We start from the raw sequence: 19,399 nt of genomic DNA, 5'->3' as shown, positions 1-19,399 counted from the left end.
TGTCTCTTAAAAAGACAGAATTCATTGCCTTTTTAATAATAAGAGAAAAGGTTGATAGCCAACTAAAGTGTAGTTGTTATTGATCTTGTAATGTGTGCGAATAATTTCTGAAAACGGTGCTTATATAAACGTCAATTGAATCACTCGTCTTACGTAACAAGCATTGACTGCATCATATTCTGACTTACTGGTACCAATACTCTGTCAGTATCAATGGGATTCGTTATTACGTAAAATAAATGCCACGTATTGTGATCATGTTTAAAGTAAGCACATTTAATGTGTTACAGTTAAAGATCAACTCGCGTCATGGTGAATAAAATAAAGAGACCCAGCTAGCGTTTGGGTAGAGATAGATATATATGTTGTATATAATGACAGAAAAATCGATATTCATGACCACTGAAATGACCTGAACCCTGACTGTGTCCAAATGTTAAAGCAGATACTTTCTGTTACTAAGCAACCAATCAAATTAGTCATTTCAATCTAATTGATTTATAATTCCAAAAAGATTTAAAGTTCTATCTTTTTCTTTGACTTTATTCTTAAACTCAATGGCAATCAACACAGACATCAACCCAGATCGCCCTCTTATCGTTGGCTCTTCTTCTCCTGAAATACCATATCCTATACCTGTCTCTGGTACAGTTGTCAAGGGCTTTGGCCGTGGCTCTAAAGAACTGGGTATTCCTACAGGTATTTCATACATATACTTTTCGCTTTTTTTCGGGGATAAAGACTCATGGTACTGTGAATAGCTAATATGAGTGACGAAGCATTAGAAGCAATGTTTGCAGAGTGTGATACAGGCGTTTATTACGGTTGGGCACAGGTTGGTGAAGTAAAAAGTACTGTATACCCTATGGTCATGAGCTTAGGCTGGAATCCTTATTATCAAAATGAAAGAAAATCAGCGGTAAATGACGCAAAAATAAGAGAAGGAGAACTATTGATCTAATATATTCATCCTTCATTAGGAAGTGCATATCATTCATCAATTTGACAAAGACTTTTATGGTGAAGCCATTAGGATTATTGTAGCAGGTTATATTCGTCCAGAACAAAATTATCCTTCACTAGGTAAAAACGAATATATAAAGAAATGGAAAAATGGCTGATAGATGTTTTCTTTAGATGCACTTATTAGAGATATCAAGACAGATATTGAGGTTGCCAAGCACTCACTAAAACGCGAGGCTTACAGCAACCTGCGTAACCACCCATTGTTCAACAGCAACTAGACTAGACTCGTCATTTTTTTTAAAAAAAGAAATAATAAAACATCATAGAAGAATGATTCACATGTGTACATGTCTTACTCTCTTTTGTGCCGTATTTGCGGGGTCATTTTACCTTTTGCCCCGAGTTGTATCGAGTATAAATTACGAATGAAACAATTCCCGCGCTTTCTCTCTCTTTTTTTTTTTTTTTTTCTTTATTTTGCATAAATGTGGACATCTGTAGCAAAAACATTAGGCTTAACCTCACCCGAGGAATATGTCAAGCCTCGTTTATCGATTGGCAATGCTGTGGCTCATCAAGAGTTTTCGATCGGTCATTTCAAGATACAAGTGGATCCTGAAGCAATAGCATTAGTCGTGAAGAATGGAAACGGACGTGTTATCTGGAAATGTAAATGTTGTTTGTGTAGCAAATAGGATTCCACGTTTTTGTTCCAAAAATAATAACACTTATTAGCAATACACAACGAACCCTTTCTGTCGTCCACAATTGGCACAGACGATATAATCACTGAAGGAAATGGTGTATTCAAGATTACGGAGCGTAACGAACGTTCAACTCGCATACAGACCATCACAAAGGTCGAAAAGACAGACAAAGACACTATAAAAATATATGGCGGGCTTGGAGCCAAGTTAGTGCTACCAACCCACATGGATTATGTCTTTACATTTAAGGAAATCAGTCATCGGCAGTTGCAGTTTGATGTCCAAGTCACGCACAGAGACCCTTCCATGAAGGATTTTCGTCGTCTTATTCTCACGTACGAGTCAAGACCAGAGGAACACTTTTATGGCTTTGGCGAGCAGTTTTCCTATGTGTCATTGAAGGGACAGAAAGTGCCAATACTAGTCAGGTAATTAAGCAAAACAAGCTCCAACAGTACTTTCTATTCACTCGGCATTATTTTTCCGTCTCTATTGTAGAGAGCAAGGTGACGGGACTGGCTCAGCACCGGTAAGTTTGTTTTTTGGGGGATAATAAAAAAAAATTTCTTTTGACAATGACGACAATAGGCTGCAACCATCAAAGAAACTGCATTCAACATGTTTGGAGGCAATACGGATAATTTTGCTACCTATGCCTCTATACCACAATATATCACAAGCGATGTCCGATGTTTATTTATGGAAAACTCAGAATATATGAGCTTTGACCTTACTGAGTTAGATCGCGTATCTATTCGTATAGAATCAGATCATGTCAAAGGTAAGTTTTGTTAAAATAGAGGGAATATAACGATTCACAGAGATGCTCTATATGTGTTAAAGGACGTATATTGGATGGTAAAACGATGCTTGACCTTTTAACCGACTATACTTTGTTCACTGGAAGGATGCTTCACTTGCCCGACTGGACCTCCGAGGGCTTCATCGCTGGCATTCAAGGAGGCAAGGAAAAAGTGAAAGATGTGATCAAGAGATTGAAAGAGAAAGAGATTCCATTGGCAGCAGTCTGTATAGAGGATTGGACAGGACAGCGTACACTGCATGCCGGCCGCGGCATACAGTTCTCTCGTCAATGGTGGAATTGGGAAAGCGATGATGAGCAGTACCCTGGCTGGGACAGTTTTGTCTATGAATTAGAGAGCGACAATGTGCGTGTGTTGTCATATGTCAACCCTTGTCTGTCAAACATTAGTGGAAAAGGCAAATTTAAAAAGAATTTATATGCTGAAGCTCAGGATAAAGAATATCTCGTCAAAAGCACACAAACCAGTTCTTCTGATGCCAAGGCCTTGTCTTTGAAATTTGGATTAAACCTGGAAGCTGGTCTTTTGGATCTGACAAATCCTGATGCACGCGATTGGTTCAAAAATATCTTGAAGGAGCAAGTATGGAGTAGCGGTATCTCTGGTAAAGCATTGATGTCAATTGAGCAATACAGGCTTATTAACCGTTTCTTTATTTATAGGCATGATGGTTGATTTTGGAGAGCAGTTACCATACAACCCTAGTACGGTTATTCTACATTCAAATGAACCTTCATCCAGCTATCACAACCACTATCCTGAAGATTGGGCTGCATTACATCATGAATTGATAAAAGAACTTGGAAAGGAAGAGGATAGTTTATGCTTCTTTAGATCTGGATATCTACACTCACCACAATACATGAACCTGTTTTGGGCTGGACGTCAAAATGTCACCTGGGATCAGCATCAAGGAATCAAAAGCGCGGTAAGTTGAATATACACTTGGAGAGGAAAAGAGTAGTTAAACGTAGGTACACTCATCATCTCTAGGTCATTGGCATGCTCTCTGGTGGCTTCTCTGGATTTTCTGTGACACACTGCGATGTTGGTGGATACAACACAGTTGTCAATAATATTCCAGGATTCAAAATGCTGCGATCAAAGGAATTGCTGCTCAGATGGATGGAGCTTGCCGCATTTACTGCAGTATTTAGAACAACTGAAGGAATCATACCTTCTATGAATTCTCAGTTTTATGATAATGATGGTAAGTCACAATAGAATATATAAATGATATAGATGCTAATACCAATACTTGTCAGATACGTATGCTCATCTAGCTCATACCATCAAGCTGTTCACAACAATTAAAGATTACAGAAAGCAAGTACTAAAGGAAGCGTATGAGAAAGGGTGGCCATTGATGCGCCATCCTGTACTCTACTATCCCAATGATAAAACCGCACGAGAACTCACCTATCAGGAATTCCTACTGGGAAGCTCTCTACTGGTAGCTCCTGTTCTAAGTCCATCTGCATCCTATGTGAAAGTTTATTTCCCCAAGGACGCTCAAGATGTGCTCTGGCGTCACATTTGGACTGGAAAATACTATCCTGGTGATGGTACCTATAAAGCTATTGATGCTCCTCTTGGTCAGCCTGCTGTTTTTGTTAAAGAACCGCGAGACGATGATGGACTATTGAATGACTTGCTGAATTATGCAACAACTTACTATCAACAAAAGGCTCGTCCACCTGCTAATAAATAAATAGTTTTTTTTTTTCTTTAATGTGTGCTTAAGTTTTTCTCGGATATTAGTCAAATCAGGTTTACTTTTTTATTATTATGCTTAATGAATTACAAATAATACATGTATATATATATATATGTGTGTGTACGAATGCAAGCTCCCCGGCCCAAGTTTACAGAATGAAGATGTATACTTTTTAAAAGAAAGGCACCTTAATAAAAGTGTTTGTTTCATTATAAAGCATAGCCATGAGCACATAAAAGGCTGTAAGACTCAGGCAGAACGAGAACCAACCACTGGCTTTGGTCAAGGCGATATTACCACTGAGTGAACCGGCTGCACTGAGTACCAATGAAAGTAAAGCAAAACCCAAGATCATTCGAACCAAGATAGGTTGACGGAAGGTACCGATGAAGAAAATAAGAGCGGCGATAGCATAAGTAAGCTCGATAAGGCCCAAACACTGTTCCAGCTGACCAGCAGCGGCAGCAGCAGCTAAGAACCCGCTTCCAGGGACAAACATGATACCTAATGTAAGGAAGAAGCTTGCATAGGTCGTGAAGGCGACGGCAGCAAAGATGTTCTTGTGTATGATCTCGATAACAGCGGCTATGAACTGACCGATAGCACCATAGCCAAATGCAATACCAACAGCAACTTGAGGAACGTTGGTCAAGATACCTGTATTGAAGATGCCAAGTACAAAAGAGCAAAGACCAAATGCTGCAAAGCCAATAGCAGGTCCAATCATCGTTTTTTGATACTCGGCCAACTCGGTCGTTGGTGGTGGGGCATAACGGGATGGCTTTGGTGAAGACTCTTGATGCTTCAAATCAGCTTTTTCAATATCAGTATTAGACATGGTTTAAGAAGAAAAAATAAAAAGAAGCAATTATTTGAATTATTTCAACAAATTGTACACTTTATATATGTAACATGTTGACTCTAGCATTCCATGCACTTTCTCCAATACTGTTACTATGGTGATACATCATTTAATCAGAACTACAGTACACAATTGCCTTATAGAACATATTTGGAAATTCTGTTTGTATCACTTTAATTGAGAAGGTTCCACAGCAAAAGCATGAATGAGACTTTTCCCAAATTGTATGCTTATATTTTTGATTTATATCGAATATGATTGTTCTATAATCAAACAAGTATAGCCGCAGAATAATTGCTTCAGTTTGATACAAAAGGGGATGTCTTTTTATAGAATCGTACACATACATGTATCACTCTTCTAATTCTTCAAATCAAATAGATCTCGATGTCTTACCGTTAATACCGAACTATTCCCACGTACAACTTTAAACGAATGGTATGATAAAACAGCGCTAATGGTTAGTCCTAATTAAGGAAACAAAATACATTGATCTGATTGCAAATGATAACGGCTGTTTTGACACTCTTTTTGGAATTTATTAGAAATCTTGTATAGTTCAAAGCAAGAAGTTTATAATTGTCCTTGCACCCAAAAAAAAAAAGAGAGACTACCAGTGCTGTACCAAAAGCATGTTGAAATTCCTTTGGATCATAATGCAATTTATAAACCCGCTTCAAACCTCTCAAGAACCGGAATAATAAAGAAAAGGACTGTTTTTTTTTGTTTTGTTTTTTTTCTTCTTATTCACATTGCACCTTCAATAAGAATCCTCAGCACTTTCTTAAAAACTTTGCGTTAGCACATGAACAATAACACCATTACTGCGCTTACTATCAACTGCTCATTTTGCCGTTACGCCTTTACTAGTTGATCCAGCATATGGTACTTGCCAAACATGCAGATAACAAGTTGCGGCTTCACAACGTAAACGTCGAACTCAACGAGGCGAAGGAAACGGTGTCTCTACTATGCCTAGAGGCAGATCCTGTCGACCATGTCCCTGCTGCTTTTATCGCGCAAATAGGTATCAGTCCAGATACAGCTCTTGCCTGACCCCACCTGAATACTTGAAGGACTTGCTTAGAAGCATAGATTCCCAAGGAAGGCACTTTAATGACAGCATAAAGTCCAAAGGACATAGAACAGGGGTAACAAGTGTGTTATACAGAGCATTAAAACGGAGAGAAAGGCAAGGTGATGCTATAGTTGTAGCAGTCGACGAACTCAGAACGTCAAAGATAAAGCATTATTCTCTAAATTTTGATTTTCCTACTAAACTACCTATAGATATGCAACTCTTGTGACAAGATGTCGTTTACAACTGCTTTTCTGGGCCTCCATAGTATCCTTTGTGGATGTGGTAGACTATAATGAACTTTGTCGCCGTATCAAACACAATTCTCCTAGTGGTGTTTAGATATTTACCACTAGTAACAATAATGTTCAACGGAACGATATGTTAGTAAAAGCTAGGAAGTACTTTCTAGCTTTTTATTTATAGCAACAGCTTCTCCAACAAAAAGGCGCTGCAAGATATCCTTCGCGCTTTGGTGTTGCCTCTTTCGCTAGACAGCACGCGCAAGTAGGCACTGCTGTCTACAGAAGCATCCAGAGTATGTACGTTCCCGGGAGAAAACTGTAATTTATAGTACATCACTTCGAAGACCAAGCGGAAACACTGTTCAAACCGTCGTTACTACAATGTAACTTAAAAAACATTCCTACAAGACACATTGAACAAACATTTCAATAAATTACCTTAAAAAGTAAACTGTTACACATGATATCATTGAGCATCACGTGTTTCTATACACAATCATTTATACCTCTTACTTCAATCGATCATAGCTCGAGCTACAGACGACGATATACTTCGCTGCAAACACCATTATGTTCAAGAATGAAAGGAGCATCCTGTGGATGCGATAAGTGAATTTCGAGCTGTGACTTAATGCCAACAAACTTTCTAATTGTTTTGCTAGTTATCCAGGTATTAATAATAACAAATACAGCCTAATGGAATAGAAATGCGTTTATTGATGTAAAATTTATTGCTTCAATGAGTTAAAATGCTTTTGGAGACTTGGGCGGTTCTTGATTGCTTCAACAAAGGCTGCAAGGTGAGGATGTTTTTGAGAGTCGACCTTGGCTTGGTTATCATCATCAAGTTGATGGAAAATAAGGAAGTCAGCATAGGTGATTCTTTCACCCAATAAATAAGGGCCGGAAGATTTGGAAAGCATTTGTTCAACAGTATCAAGAGTCTGGGGGAAAGTAGTTTCAGCATAAACCTTTTTATCTTCATCACTACCACGGAAGAGAGTCGTAGCCCATCTAGAAGTCCAGTCACCAGCAAAGTCAGCATAGGCGTCCAAGAGGTGTTCCTCATCGTCATTTTCGCCCAAGTATTTGCCGAGCTTCTTGGCAAGGAATCTCATTGCAGGAACCGTCTTTGCATAGTGTTTACCATTGATGGTGATGTATGGCATAGTAGGGCCAGGAATACCTTCCTTGATAAGCTCTGCCTTCTTTTCTTTCCATTGATCAGCGGTTAATCTGACATACTCGTAATCAACACCAGCATCTTCCAAAAGCAATCTGACGGGCTCACCACGTCCCATGGTCACTATTTCGGTTATTGCGTTAGATGACTCAATATTATGTGATAAGATTACGCCATCATATACTTACAGCTGTCTTTGACTTTGCTGAAATAGTAGAGCTTAATATCTTTGAGATCGGAGGCGGTCATTTTAAGTTGTGAATATAAAGTATGTTGATAGAAAAGAAATAACTATTCAGTCCTCTTTTATATATCTTTTTGTTCCCAGGTATAAGTTTTTTCTTGGAAATTTCCTTGATTAATAATAATACTCTCTAAACATAGAACACCGTCTGCTTATAAATCAATGCGCATTCATTTCCCTCCCCTTTTCGTGTAACAAAGCTATCTATGGCTTAGATCAGTTATGGCAGACCAAGCATATACCCCTTGAAGAATACAGTGTCTCTGATTTGATGTATAAATGAATAAGTTAAATAGGATGTTTCTATAGTAATTACCAAGATAAATTGATGAGAGCTGAATTTTCTAGAAAATAATTAAAATTAAATTAAAGGATTCAAAATTGGGGCTTGAACAGGGCGTAAGATTAATAATCAAGCGCAGAAATACACAAATGATCAACTATGAAATTATTCCCAACCGTGTGTGCGTGTCCCTAAATGGACTTAAACTAACATTAGTATAGATCAATTAAAAGCCCCTTTGACGCGTAAAAAGACTAGACATTTATTTACATTATGCAAAACTACTTTTTTTTTTCTTATGCTCGTTGAAGCCTTCTCTTGACAAAGCCTTTCACGTTCTCATGGCCACTATTTATATACACATGAGTAAATGAAGAGATCATCATATTATATATATATACTTACGCTTCAGAAATAGCCATTGTTCGTTTCTGATTATTGGACCAGAGCAGTACACCCAAATCCCGTGCATATTTTTCAGCTGCATCAAAGTCTGCTTGCATATTAAATTCGTGATATAAATAAGCTAAATACGTGTATTAGTCTAGATATAACTTTAATGATATGACATCTTACATGCTGTTGGTTTTAATCTATTTCTTTCCATTTCCCATAATCTAATCTGATCTACAACTGTCAAAGGTAGCACAGGTGTCTTTCCATAAAAATCAGTTTATTGTGTTTTTGTAAAGCCTATCAACTTACCTTTTTTCTCATTTGTGGATGGGCGTGCGATTGTAGATAATAAATAATCTAAAGTAAGTTAATGATGATATCACACACTTGTCTTTTATTCTTTTTACTTGTTCTGCCGTAATTCCTTTCATTAATGCATTTCGAATGCTATCTCGAGTGATCACGCCTGTGACCATGTTTTTAAACCGTGCATGAAGCTGAACAAATAAATTCAAAACGGCAATCTGAAGTGGTGAATCTAAATGGTTGTTAATATATACATGTTTCGCATCGTATAAACTGTCAATATACCTGTATAGGCATAAAGTTTATAATTTGTTTCTAAAATGATAAATCCTTGATCATCACCACCATCAGCCGTTTGATCCACGTTTGTTTGTGCTAAATGATTGTATTTGACAGTGGCAGCAGCTAAAGCTGATTTCCCAGACGTTAGTGTGGTGGCTAGTCTGGTTGGATAGTATCTTTTGGAGTGTTTCTAAATCACAACTATTAGCTACACAACCTACGTGTGTACATGTTTGCTCAACCAACATTCTTACCTTTCTTTGGTATACAATGCCATAGTCACGTAAATCCTCCAGCATTTGTAGTTGTGTTTGTGTTAAAGTATCAACTGAATAATTCTATTCATAGAGTTGGTTAAAAACAAAAAGAAAGCAACGCGTCTGTCAGTTACTTCGCCTAGTTCTAATGATCCAAGTTGAAAAAAAAAGTTGAGCACTTCTACTAGATCCATTTGAAGCACCTGAAAGAAATTTGTTTAGGCATGTATCCATACACTAAACTTTGTATACACGTACCTCTGCCATATCCAAATACTGTAGCAAAAACGCCCACACTTGTGTATTCACATCCTGTAGCAGAAACTGGAAGCCCTTGTTTGTGATTTGCAGTTGACCGCCGTTATCCGAGCTAAAACACGTAATCAGTGGCCTATATCTCTCTCTTTCATAGACTGTCCCTACCTTTCCTGCATCAATTTACTGCGCTCTAATAGATTTAACACGCCTCGGCTAGGCTTCTTGGTTAAGGAGGTACCGACCATATAATGAAGAATAGCCTCCCATTGTGTAGTCGCATAGTGATCTAAGAAGTTGATGTCTACAGGATGTTTATCTGGTGTTGGACACGGTAATCCAAATGATTGTTGTGTGCCTCTAGTAAAAAATTAGACACAGTTTTCTCCAAGGTTTTTCCTGCACGCCAATTTACCCTCCAGTGAGTGCGTTTTGAAACTGACGTCTAAAGGTATCATTCATTATTAAAACTTGATCTTTCTGCTCAATAATACGAAGACTGGCTAGTTTCTGTAATGCCTCTACTAATTTTCTACAAAAAAGAATGTTTTTGGTTGGTTCTACGCATGTACATTGTATTTCTTATTTACTTTTCTCCTTCTCTATTGACCCAAGAATGAATATCACTGATAGAAATAGGCATTTGTACATATAGTAGTGACATGACTAGATGTCTTCCAACACTTGGTAGTAATCTAGAAGACGAACATGTTCAGCTACACTCTCTTTTTTTCTCAAGTATTCTAACCTAAAAATTGCTAAACATGTAGCTGGCTTTTCAAATAAGCGCATGAATGTAATTGTCGGTAGAGTTTCCAAGTACTCATATATGCTTGTTTTAAAATTATCTACAGACATTGACATTAATTAAAAAAAAAAGAAGAATGAATCTATAAAAAATACAGAAAGGAAAGCCTATTTAAGCACCGCTGGTCTTCTACAAGTTTATTCCATAACCAAGCTTCAAAAGAGTCTCTGTATATGGGTGACAAAGTGTCATAAATCTAGGGCAACATTAGGACCGTCTCTCATTGGTTAATACCATTACACTCTGCTAAAGAACATATTTAAAGCGCTGGGCGGCTCTGAATGGTTTACAAGAAGCCTTATCAAAATGCTGTCTATTATTAGACAACGACTATTTTAAAGCAACAAAGTCATTTACATATATTTAAAACGTAATCAAATGAAGCATATCAACCTATTCGTATTTGCTATTTTATCATTCATAGAAAAAGATTCACATATAACAAGTATGGCAAGTCGTTTGGCATTCGAGTAACTAATGAATTTATCATCTCAAAGAACATAAAATAACCCTTGGAATTTCAGCAACACGTGCGTGTATCTCAAGAGACACAGGAGAAAGTGATTCTACTGTTTTGTATTACAATGATATGGCGTCTTCAATTAGGGTATCAGTAACGTATATAGGAAAGACTTCAAAATTGTCTTTTGCAAGCATTAGCAAGATAACCTCCTAATATAATGATTGACATGGTCATTCATATCAGACAGCTTAATAAGATCAGACAAAATCAGCAGGGATTAAAAAAAAGTTTTTTTCTTTTATAAAATATTATTTGAAGAGCTTATGATGGCATTCCAAACCCTCCTTCCGTCAATTGTGACATCTTTGTGAAGCCAAAAAGAAATGTTTATGAGTCATTGTAGGGTACTCTGATATTTAGCTCTGTTGAATGGGGCTATTGAATCATACACATAAAGGGTAAAAAGTTTGAAGGACAATAGGTTTAGAGAACACCTTCATATTTAAGGTAACCTTTGGGGTGTTAGTTATTATGAACACAAAAAAAAAGACATATATAAAAGAACATATCAATCGAATAATGAGCGCGTCTTGGAATTAAATTAACTCTAACTCATCTAGTAAAAATCATGGATAAAATGATACCATTAACTTGAGGATAAAAATGGTGATTATCATTTCCCACGCTTTGAGGCTGGCAAAGCAAGATGATAAAAAGCGTTCCAAGAGTAACACAGACTTATCGCAAATAAAAAACAAGGCAAGACTAAACAAGACTAAATTAGCGTCTAAGACCATTAATACTGAACATTAAATAGGCCTAAAAGTTAAAAAGCATATGAATTCATTTGCATAAATGTTTATTTGCAGAGAATGGTAAAGTCCGGAAAAAATTGAAAAATTTACTAAAAAAAGACATGTTAATATGCGGGGTAAGCAAACTATGATGAAATAGACAAGGTAAACCCTTCTCCCAGTGTTTTTCTGTCTGTTTCTGAATGATAATGCCTGGGAAAGTTGACATTGATCTCCCCTTTTTCCATTTAGTTTCCCGCATGTACTCATCAAACCCCTCTTCTTTTCCCTTCTTTTACTTTTTGACACACTATGAACAAAGAAACAGCATATTATAAAATGAACCAGGGTGATCTAAAGGCTAATAAAACCGATTTACAAGCTGTCATTTCAAAATACCAGTCGGATCCTGAGCTATTAAAGCTTATTTTGATTAGCAAAGTTGAAGAAGATAAACGACGAACAGAAGAAGCTAGACTGAGATCGAAAGAGATTGATTTATACCTAAGCCAACGTTATCATTATCCTTATAGGAGAATCATACCTAATGAGATAATACATAAGAATAGCAACATTAGGTAATTCTGCATAATAGTAAAAAGATGATGGTCTCTTTCTCATGTGATATTAGAAGAAAAAGGTCTATACAAGCTATTAGTAAAGTGATCGAAACCCATGAGTTTCCATTCGACGACGGGTTCTTTTGGAAAACGAATGGAAACACGCTACAAAAAAGAACTGGACTTAAAAGTATTTACTTTAAATGTGCCAGTAAGGTAGGGTAACTATGGTCGGATGAATTCGGATACCATGGTGACTAGTTCCGTACCCATATGAAATTCATACCATTCTTTATTTTAGGATTGTCCTGTCAATAAGACGGTTATAGAACAAGAAAATGGGAAATATATGATAAAATATAGAGGCCAACATGTATCAGGGTGTAATAAAATAGAACACGTCAAAGATGTGTAAATGATTTACTCTTTTTTTTTGAATTACAAAAAAGGAAATGGAGAGACAAATAACATGCATCGAAGTGAACCCACGCTATGTATTTAAACCCTCCCTCGATTTTTGCATCTCTTTTCCTTTCTATCTTTTAACATGTCTTCGCCCATTATTCTCACTAGATTTACTGGATCTACTCTAGAGCCCTCTAGTGAGCCAATTATACTCTATGAATCCCATCTCTATCATAATAAACAACCTACTCGTATCCAAATCGTACCTACTCGATGCACTCCTCCATTGAAGCGTGACAATAAACCACCACCCATCGTTATTCCTGAATTCAAGTTTGATGATAAATATATAGATGATAATGAATTCTCTGCTTGGTCTTATGAAGAAGATGATGATGATACAGCTACCACCACTACATCAGATACCCTACCCATCTAGTTCTCACGTCCTTCATGTACTACTCTCCCATCCCATTCATTGTACATAATAAATCACATCTCTTTATTTTTTGCGTTCAAAGTAAGGTGAACTGTTCATCAATCCAATGCTGGTATCCATAACCCATTCTCCAATGTTGAGATATTTAGTCACATACTTTTTAATTTCTTCATGCTCTATTTGGCTAGTGGCTGGTCTATATTAATTATTATTTCATCAGTTGCCCTAGTTTCTCTCTCTCTTTTTATTTGCTGCGACTTACTCTAAACCAGTGTTTCTTTTGATACCTGCAAGCACAGTTGAGACAAGTACTGCATCTGCTGTAAAATGAAATATTCTTCCCAACATGGTCAATTAATGATGTCTGTATGCTCTTGATTGAGTCAATGTCAGTAACAAAAAATATAAAGAAAGAAAGGAGGAAATAAAAAAACCAGTGTGTGTGTGCTACTTTTTTTTGGTCCAAAAAAAACACAGAATTATCACTCAGTTAAAAACCATTCTGGCAATGAATCAACAATGTGAAATGAACATAACTAGCTTTTTGTTTAGAAGCTTCTCTTTCTCTTTTACAAACTTTTGTGTGAGAGCAGTGTACATTCCTATTTCGGCTATGACACGGGTTCTTGAGTGGTTTTAAAAAGCTACAAATAAGGTACTTTAGTATCGTAAAGAAGGATCAGTTACGGCTCAATTGGCAATTACTCAATACTGACCGAGACTTGTACTTGGGAAGTTGAAAAAATGACCATTTTGGCATCTGTTTGGAATTGGGAACAAAGAAAAGAACCATATGATTTCAGCTACAATCCTCTCCGTCCCCTAGCTTCATCCCTTTGTTGAGAACGAAATAGTAGCAAGAAAATTATTTTTCTATTTTTTTTTTTTTAATAAAGTACCGTGATCTACGCATAAAATATTGAAAAAATGGCGACTTCCTCTCCCCTTCTGACGTGTCCTATGATCAAAGTCGTGGAAAGGTATTACAAGCTGATAACCATTTAGTTTTGTGAAAGGTTTCCGAAATGGGCAAATGTAGCGTCTGCATGAGAAGTTATTTGTTCAATTAGTGAAAGAATAATAATGATCAAGACATGACGCTGCATAACTCATTAAAGACTCTATTTAGTTTATTATTTAGACATTTATTTACTGTTATCTAATACTAGATTAAAACATGTATGTAATACATCAATTAGATTGTTTTTCCTTTCCCTCTTTCTTTCTCAAAGAAAACAAAGGACACCTGAGATTATGGTGAACGTGTTACTACATGACGACTCAAAGTACAATAGAAAAGAACGGAATGAGAATAATAATAAAAAGCGAATGAATTAAAAAAAAAGGGGAGAAAAGAACAAGTAGGTATATGTATTGACACAACACCTACAGCTCCTTTGCTTTTCTGCCCATTTTTGATGCTTGCTGGTCTTCATAAAGGTTTATTTGGCTTAATGAGGGACATGAAATCAGTCTTTTTTAGCGCTCGGCGCACAGTACTGTCATTTTCAGTAATGTTCGAGTTATCCTTATAGCCCCTCTGTATGTCCTATATGCTTTGTACAGAAGCAGTAAGTGGAAACATAGGGTGCTCTGGGAAAGTCAAAAGCTCTTACTGTATTTGACAATGGGATATTTGGTAAAAAGCATCGTCAAGCTCAAAGGTCTACGTCGTGATGCTACGGGTATTCCGTGGCGATGTTCGAAAAGAGAAGCTGCTGGAGATTTTATGGTTGTACCAATTGATGAATTCAAAACTTCCAAGATTTACAGCTGGTGTGGTACTAAATTTCTGGGAGAAAGTCGCTCGTGTCAAAGGCCACAGTATACTTGTCTGCAAAACATGTAATACATTTTGGTAATATTATGACAACTTCGCTTTCTGTTTGGAAAGGTAATGGTAGGCTCAGAGTTTACTCTAAATCGCCGTAGTAAAGCACGACTCCCCTTTTGGGTTTAGGTTCATTTTGCGGGAGGAGCGGAAGACGATTGACAACCCCGCCCTTATAGAAAAAAGAAATACCCAGACACTGTGTGTAATGAACTTCTTAGGTAAGCTATCCTATTTCAAAAACAGTACAAAAAGCAGGCTTAGTGAGTGTGGTTTGTAGGTATGCAACCGACAATTGTATAATGCTCAATTGCCTGAGACTTTGGAACAGAGATAGGGCTGCTCTTTTTGATTTTAAGCATATTATGATAGAGCTGATATCAACTAGGACCCGGCTATCGCGATTTACACGAGGCTACTCTAATCTTACTACCTCTTCTAGGAAGAAAAAAGAGATACTTCAACAACAACAGCAAATAAAGAAAAATAAATAATCCACCTAATAGATACAAAAGCAGTCTGATACAGGTAAATATTTGATGTGATTCTTTTTTTTGAAAATGTCTAAAGAGAACCTTGGTGCCTTTTTTCATTGCTCTCACTTTCCCAAAAAAAAATGGATGACCGTCCATATTTTAATTTGCCTAATCGTCTAATTTTAGAGTAGACAGGCACAGCATTATTTTGTATAACAAGTCATTCTTGAATAAGGAATTCCTGTTGTTCAGTTACTACTTTGTTACTCATGGTAACCCCATTGTATTAACTTACGTTGTTGTTACTGTTTCATGGCTAAAATTAGAAACAATAAATTTCTTACATAATCGATTCTTTTAGTATACATTTTAATGTGCCAGATTTTGAAAGATGTTCCTCTCCAAGGCACATGGTTGCAATGCTTGTAAAATAAAGCACCTAGGTTCATGTTCAAATGATCCTTTATCTTCCACATACTTAGGCACATTCTAAAACAAATCAGGAAGGGATGTATTTTTACATTCATAAATGAAATAAAATGAAATTGGGTTACACACATATTTACAATCTTGCAGATTACATTATATCCAGGATATTATCAAGATTAATTGGTCATCCTTTGAGGTTTACTACAACTCCTATTGTTGAGTCAATATAATGCAAATGGTTGTATTACTAATGTAACAACAATAGAGCCCTTTTAGAGTAGATGACATGTGCAGAAAGTGTACGACGAGCGTGACAGAACGTAAAATTGGATTGCTGGCCATGTAACCTGCTGCTAATAAGAACGAATGCTTATCTTAGGCTGATCGTTTATCCAGTGCCATGAATACTCTCTCTTTATGTATAATCCATAGTTCCCAATTAATTGATGCCTTGATGCGTAAGTTTATGCAAGCTGTGGCTTTGATAAGCCGAACCTGTCTTTTTTTATTTTCTTTTTTTCTTTTTTTCTACAAGTAAAACGAATAATGGCGAGAAAGCACATTAATGAACCGATAGAAAGTGAATCTGAACAAGAGGAATACGATCAGAGTGAACAAGAATATGATGAAAGTGAGGAAGAAGAGTTTGACGAGAATGAGCAAAGTGAAACTGAGAATGTAATTGGATTTAAAGTAATCTTTAATGTAAGACTAATGCTTTCATTCAGGAAGAAGAAAACGAAAGTGAAATAGAAGACGATGAGAATGATAGAGCGGCTAAAATAGCAAAAATGAAAAGAGGTAAATTTGAGTGCTTCCATGATCTTTTTTTAAGACGATAATATTAGATCTTGCTCATGTATCATTTGAACAACTTGCGGAAATCAACAATAAAATGGGAATCAATGATACATTAGAAAAGAAGAAAGTGTCTAAAGCACAGATCTTGAAGGATCTCGAAGGCGCAGTGAGTCAACTTAAGAAGAAGGATAGAAGATTAAAAAAGAGCGACCAAGAGATGAAAAGAGAAAGCAAACACAGGTTTGATCTAATAACAATGAAAAAAAAGAAATTCGAACAATAGGAGGGAACTAATAAAACAATAGACCCATGGAGATGTCATCCAAAAGGGCTGTCACTCGACTCAGAACGGTTGTTCCTTTACAAGCAGAGGTAAACTTTAACATTTTCTCTGGGAGAGATTTATTTATACAATGGGATAAAATAGAAACGACGCGACCCAAGATTTGATAAACTTTCTGGTCACTTCAACCAAGATTTATTTGAAAAATCATACGGTTTTTTAGAGGAGTATCGTAAATCTGAAATAGACATGCTTAAGGATCAAATCAAGAAGGAACGAGACCCAGAAACGGCAGAGAACTTAAAAATGATGTTGACTAAAATGGTAAAAAAAAAAATCCGGTTTCTTCGTTTTACACTGAGGCCAATTAATTCCTATAATTGTTCATTTAACAGGTGTCTTCGGAGAAAACAAAAGAAGATCGAAAGAGAAAACAAGAATTGATTCGACAGAGAAAGAAGCAGGAAGCTGAATTAGTGAAACAAGGGAAAAAGCCTTACTTCCTCAAGAGATGTAAGTTTATTCATCTTTTTATTCTTTCTATATTGACATCGAAACAATAGCCGAGAAACGTAAGCTTGAGTTGATGGATAGATACCAACGATTGGGAGATAAGGCGGTCGACCGTATCTTAGAGAAACGCCGTAAGAAGAACTCAAGCAAGGATAAGAAGAAGCTACCGTTCAAAAGGAGATCGGCCGCGGAGTAATTACAACAACAAAATGAGATTTACACAAATTCAATTAATTATATTGTACAAATTGAATAAAACTATTTTTGTAAATAAATCTTTGGCAGCAAATCGCGATATATAAAAACCCTGCCTCCATTGTTCGTGTTTTCTCTCTTCACACATTAGCAATGCGTAATCTTTTATTCATTCTCATTGCACTCTGTGTGCTCTTTACTTACACTGCATCTGCTGCTTCTCACACCAAGGGACACTCCAAGCATAAGAGTGTCGCTCATCATCACAATAAGCATTCTCCCAAGAAACATCATACACCTGCCCATCATTCTACTGGAAAGAAGAAGAAGACTACCAAGAAAGTTACCAAGAAGACCTCCAAGAAGGGCTCCAAGAAAGGCTCCAAGAAATCCACTACCAAGAAGACGCCTACCACTCATGCTCACCAAAAGGCTTACCCTAAGCACAAGATAGTTGCTTATGTGCTTGACTGGGATACCCCCAAGAACATCGTATGGAACAAGTTAGATCACATTGTCTATGCCTTTGCTGAACCCAATGTCAAGGGTGACCTCAAGAACTTTGATGGCAACAACTTGAAGAAACGTATGTTACACATCGATCGCGATACAATTTAAAAGGCTGACTAACCCCTTTCTCTAGTTGTTAATGAAGCTCATAAGCACAATGTTGGTGTCAGTATCAGTGTTGCTGGGTAAGTTACAGTTGTTTTAAGCAAAACACAAACTAACCCTGTATGATAGCTGGTCCGGATCCATCCACATGAGTTCTCTCGTTGCTGATGCTAACCGCGAAACCTTTGCTAGCAAAATTGTTGCCTTAGTTGACAAGTATAATCTCGATGGTGTCAACTTGGATTGGGGTAAGTTTTTTTTTTGGATGATTAAAGAAGACTTTGTCTGACACGCTCCTTTTTTTCATAGAATTCCCCAATAGCCCTGACAGCATTGCTTGCAGTGAAAGAAACCCCATGGATACCGCCAACTATCTTGCTCTCTTCCAAGCATTGCGCAAGAAGCTTGATGCAAAATACCCCAAGATCCACAAGGCTCTCACTGTTGCTGCTCCTGTTGGTCCCTTCAATGATGAAAATGGCCGTGGTATCAGACGCTTGGATCCTGCCTGGGCCACCACTGTTGATTACTTCTACCTCATGTCCTATGAATATAACGGTTCCTGGAACAGTGTTGCTGCTCCTAATGCTGCCATCCGTGGTTCTTCTCATGGTTGGGGTGTTGATACCACCGTTGGTTTCTGGGCCAACGCAGGTATTCCCAAGAACAAGATGCATATCGGTATTACCTTCTACGGTAAGGCTCTCAAGACTGCTCAACCCATCACCGAAACTTCTGGTATGTATGTCAAGCTTGACGGCCATATTCCTATCCAAGGTGATAAGCACGATGAATTGGCCGCCGATCCTTGCCCTGGTGCTAAGCCTGGCTACACTGGTGAATTCCAATACAGATCTATCGTTGCTCAAGGTATTCAACAAAACAAGAATGGTTGGAAGTCCTACTGGGATGAACAATCTCAAACTCCCTATGCCTTCCATGCTGCTGACTCCAAGTTTTTGACCTTTGAAAACCCCAAGTCTATCCAGGCCAAGATGGAATATGCTAAGTCTGAAGGTCTTGCTGGTTGCATGATTTGGTCTCTTGAAATGGATGATCCCAAGCACAGCCTGTTGAATGCTGTCCAAAGCGCTAGACATTAAGCATATGCTAGATCCTACTCTTTTACCTTTTACTGTTTAATTTCTTAAATAAACTTGCAGATTTATAATTTATGCAGAC

General features: G+C 37.2%; 10 protein-coding genes across 10 annotated transcripts; 6 read left to right on the top strand and 4 right to left on the bottom strand.

The window, feature by feature from the left end:
• Positions 1–534: 534 nt before the first annotated feature.
• Positions 535–1,435, top strand: RHIMIDRAFT_261540 (riboflavin kinase). The gene is made up of 4 exons (XM_023611544.1): positions 535–699; positions 762–919; positions 981–1,083; positions 1,138–1,435. The coding sequence occupies exons 1-4, from the start codon at positions 558–560 to the stop codon at positions 1,242–1,244; spliced, it is 510 nt and encodes a 169-aa protein (XP_023463754.1). The 5' UTR covers positions 535–557; the 3' UTR covers positions 1,245–1,435.
• Positions 1,436–1,445: 10 nt separating this feature from the next.
• On the top strand, positions 1,446–4,261 carry RHIMIDRAFT_218120 (uncharacterized protein). Its single transcript, XM_023607347.1, has 8 exons — positions 1,446–1,635; positions 1,702–2,101; positions 2,172–2,202; positions 2,262–2,454; positions 2,517–3,101; positions 3,160–3,425; positions 3,491–3,707; positions 3,763–4,261. The coding sequence occupies exons 1-8, from the start codon at positions 1,452–1,454 to the stop codon at positions 4,206–4,208; spliced, it is 2,322 nt and encodes a 773-aa protein (XP_023463753.1). The 5' UTR covers positions 1,446–1,451; the 3' UTR covers positions 4,209–4,261.
• Positions 4,262–4,312: 51 nt separating this feature from the next.
• On the bottom strand, positions 4,313–5,104 carry RHIMIDRAFT_261536 (uncharacterized protein). Its single transcript, XM_023611543.1, has one exon. It carries the CDS (start codon positions 5,050–5,052, stop codon positions 4,387–4,389), a length of 666 nt encoding a protein of 221 aa, XP_023463752.1. The 5' UTR covers positions 5,053–5,104; the 3' UTR covers positions 4,313–4,386.
• Positions 5,105–5,963: 859 nt separating this feature from the next.
• Positions 5,964–6,479, top strand: RHIMIDRAFT_41997 (uncharacterized protein). Its single transcript, XM_023615229.1, has one exon. The coding sequence runs from the start codon at positions 6,048–6,050 to the stop codon at positions 6,381–6,383; it is 336 nt and encodes a 111-aa protein (XP_023463751.1). The 5' UTR covers positions 5,964–6,047; the 3' UTR covers positions 6,384–6,479.
• Positions 6,480–7,127: 648 nt separating this feature from the next.
• On the bottom strand, positions 7,128–7,831 carry RHIMIDRAFT_240150 (class gamma glutathione S-transferase; the record flags this gene model as incomplete). Its single annotated transcript, XM_023609319.1, has 2 exons — positions 7,128–7,705; positions 7,771–7,831. 2 exons carry the CDS (start codon positions 7,829–7,831, stop codon positions 7,128–7,130), a joined length of 639 nt encoding a protein of 212 aa, XP_023463750.1.
• Positions 7,832–8,224: 393 nt separating this feature from the next.
• RHIMIDRAFT_299490 (RNA polymerase II transcription factor B subunit 2) lies at positions 8,225–10,463 on the bottom strand (the record flags this gene model as incomplete). Its single annotated transcript, XM_023614325.1, has 13 exons — positions 8,225–8,457; positions 8,515–8,635; positions 8,686–8,764; positions 8,815–8,862; positions 8,913–9,043; positions 9,097–9,283; positions 9,348–9,431; positions 9,485–9,553; positions 9,609–9,720; positions 9,774–9,965; positions 10,021–10,137; positions 10,196–10,300; positions 10,354–10,463. The coding sequence occupies 13 exons, from the start codon at positions 10,461–10,463 to the stop codon at positions 8,406–8,408; spliced, it is 1,407 nt and encodes a 468-aa protein (XP_023463749.1). The 3' UTR covers positions 8,225–8,405.
• Positions 10,464–11,925: 1,462 nt separating this feature from the next.
• Positions 11,926–12,695, top strand: RHIMIDRAFT_41928 (uncharacterized protein). Its single transcript, XM_023615228.1, has 3 exons — positions 11,926–12,248; positions 12,302–12,446; positions 12,532–12,695. Exons 1-3 carry the CDS (start codon positions 11,983–11,985, stop codon positions 12,643–12,645), a joined length of 525 nt encoding a protein of 174 aa, XP_023463748.1. The 5' UTR covers positions 11,926–11,982; the 3' UTR covers positions 12,646–12,695.
• A 442-nt stretch (positions 12,696–13,137) lies between these two features.
• RHIMIDRAFT_206036 (DUF1748-domain-containing protein) lies at positions 13,138–13,422 on the bottom strand (the record flags this gene model as incomplete). Its single annotated transcript, XM_023606873.1, has 2 exons — positions 13,138–13,270; positions 13,337–13,422. 2 exons carry the CDS (start codon positions 13,420–13,422, stop codon positions 13,138–13,140), a joined length of 219 nt encoding a protein of 72 aa, XP_023463747.1.
• Positions 13,423–16,289: 2,867 nt separating this feature from the next.
• RHIMIDRAFT_41907 (DUF947-domain-containing protein) lies at positions 16,290–17,692 on the top strand. The gene is made up of 7 exons (XM_023615227.1): positions 16,290–16,488; positions 16,539–16,611; positions 16,659–16,851; positions 16,917–16,983; positions 17,039–17,218; positions 17,290–17,407; positions 17,458–17,692. The coding sequence occupies exons 1-7, from the start codon at positions 16,357–16,359 to the stop codon at positions 17,601–17,603; spliced, it is 909 nt and encodes a 302-aa protein (XP_023463746.1). The 5' UTR covers positions 16,290–16,356; the 3' UTR covers positions 17,604–17,692.
• A 63-nt stretch (positions 17,693–17,755) lies between these two features.
• On the top strand, positions 17,756–19,320 carry RHIMIDRAFT_205883 (uncharacterized protein; the record flags this gene model as incomplete). Its single annotated transcript, XM_023606859.1, has 4 exons — positions 17,756–18,188; positions 18,246–18,297; positions 18,347–18,465; positions 18,527–19,320. 4 exons carry the CDS (start codon positions 17,756–17,758, stop codon positions 19,318–19,320), a joined length of 1,398 nt encoding a protein of 465 aa, XP_023463745.1.
• Between the last annotated feature and the right edge of the window lie 79 nt (positions 19,321–19,399).

The sequence above is a fragment of the Rhizopus microsporus genome (assembly GCF_002708625.1).
Source record: "Rhizopus microsporus ATCC 52813 unplaced genomic scaffold scaffold_15, whole genome shotgun sequence".
Taxonomy (NCBI): Eukaryota; Fungi; Mucoromycota; class Mucoromycetes; order Mucorales; family Rhizopodaceae; genus Rhizopus; species Rhizopus microsporus.
This window is presented reverse-complemented; position numbering and strand designations above follow the sequence as displayed.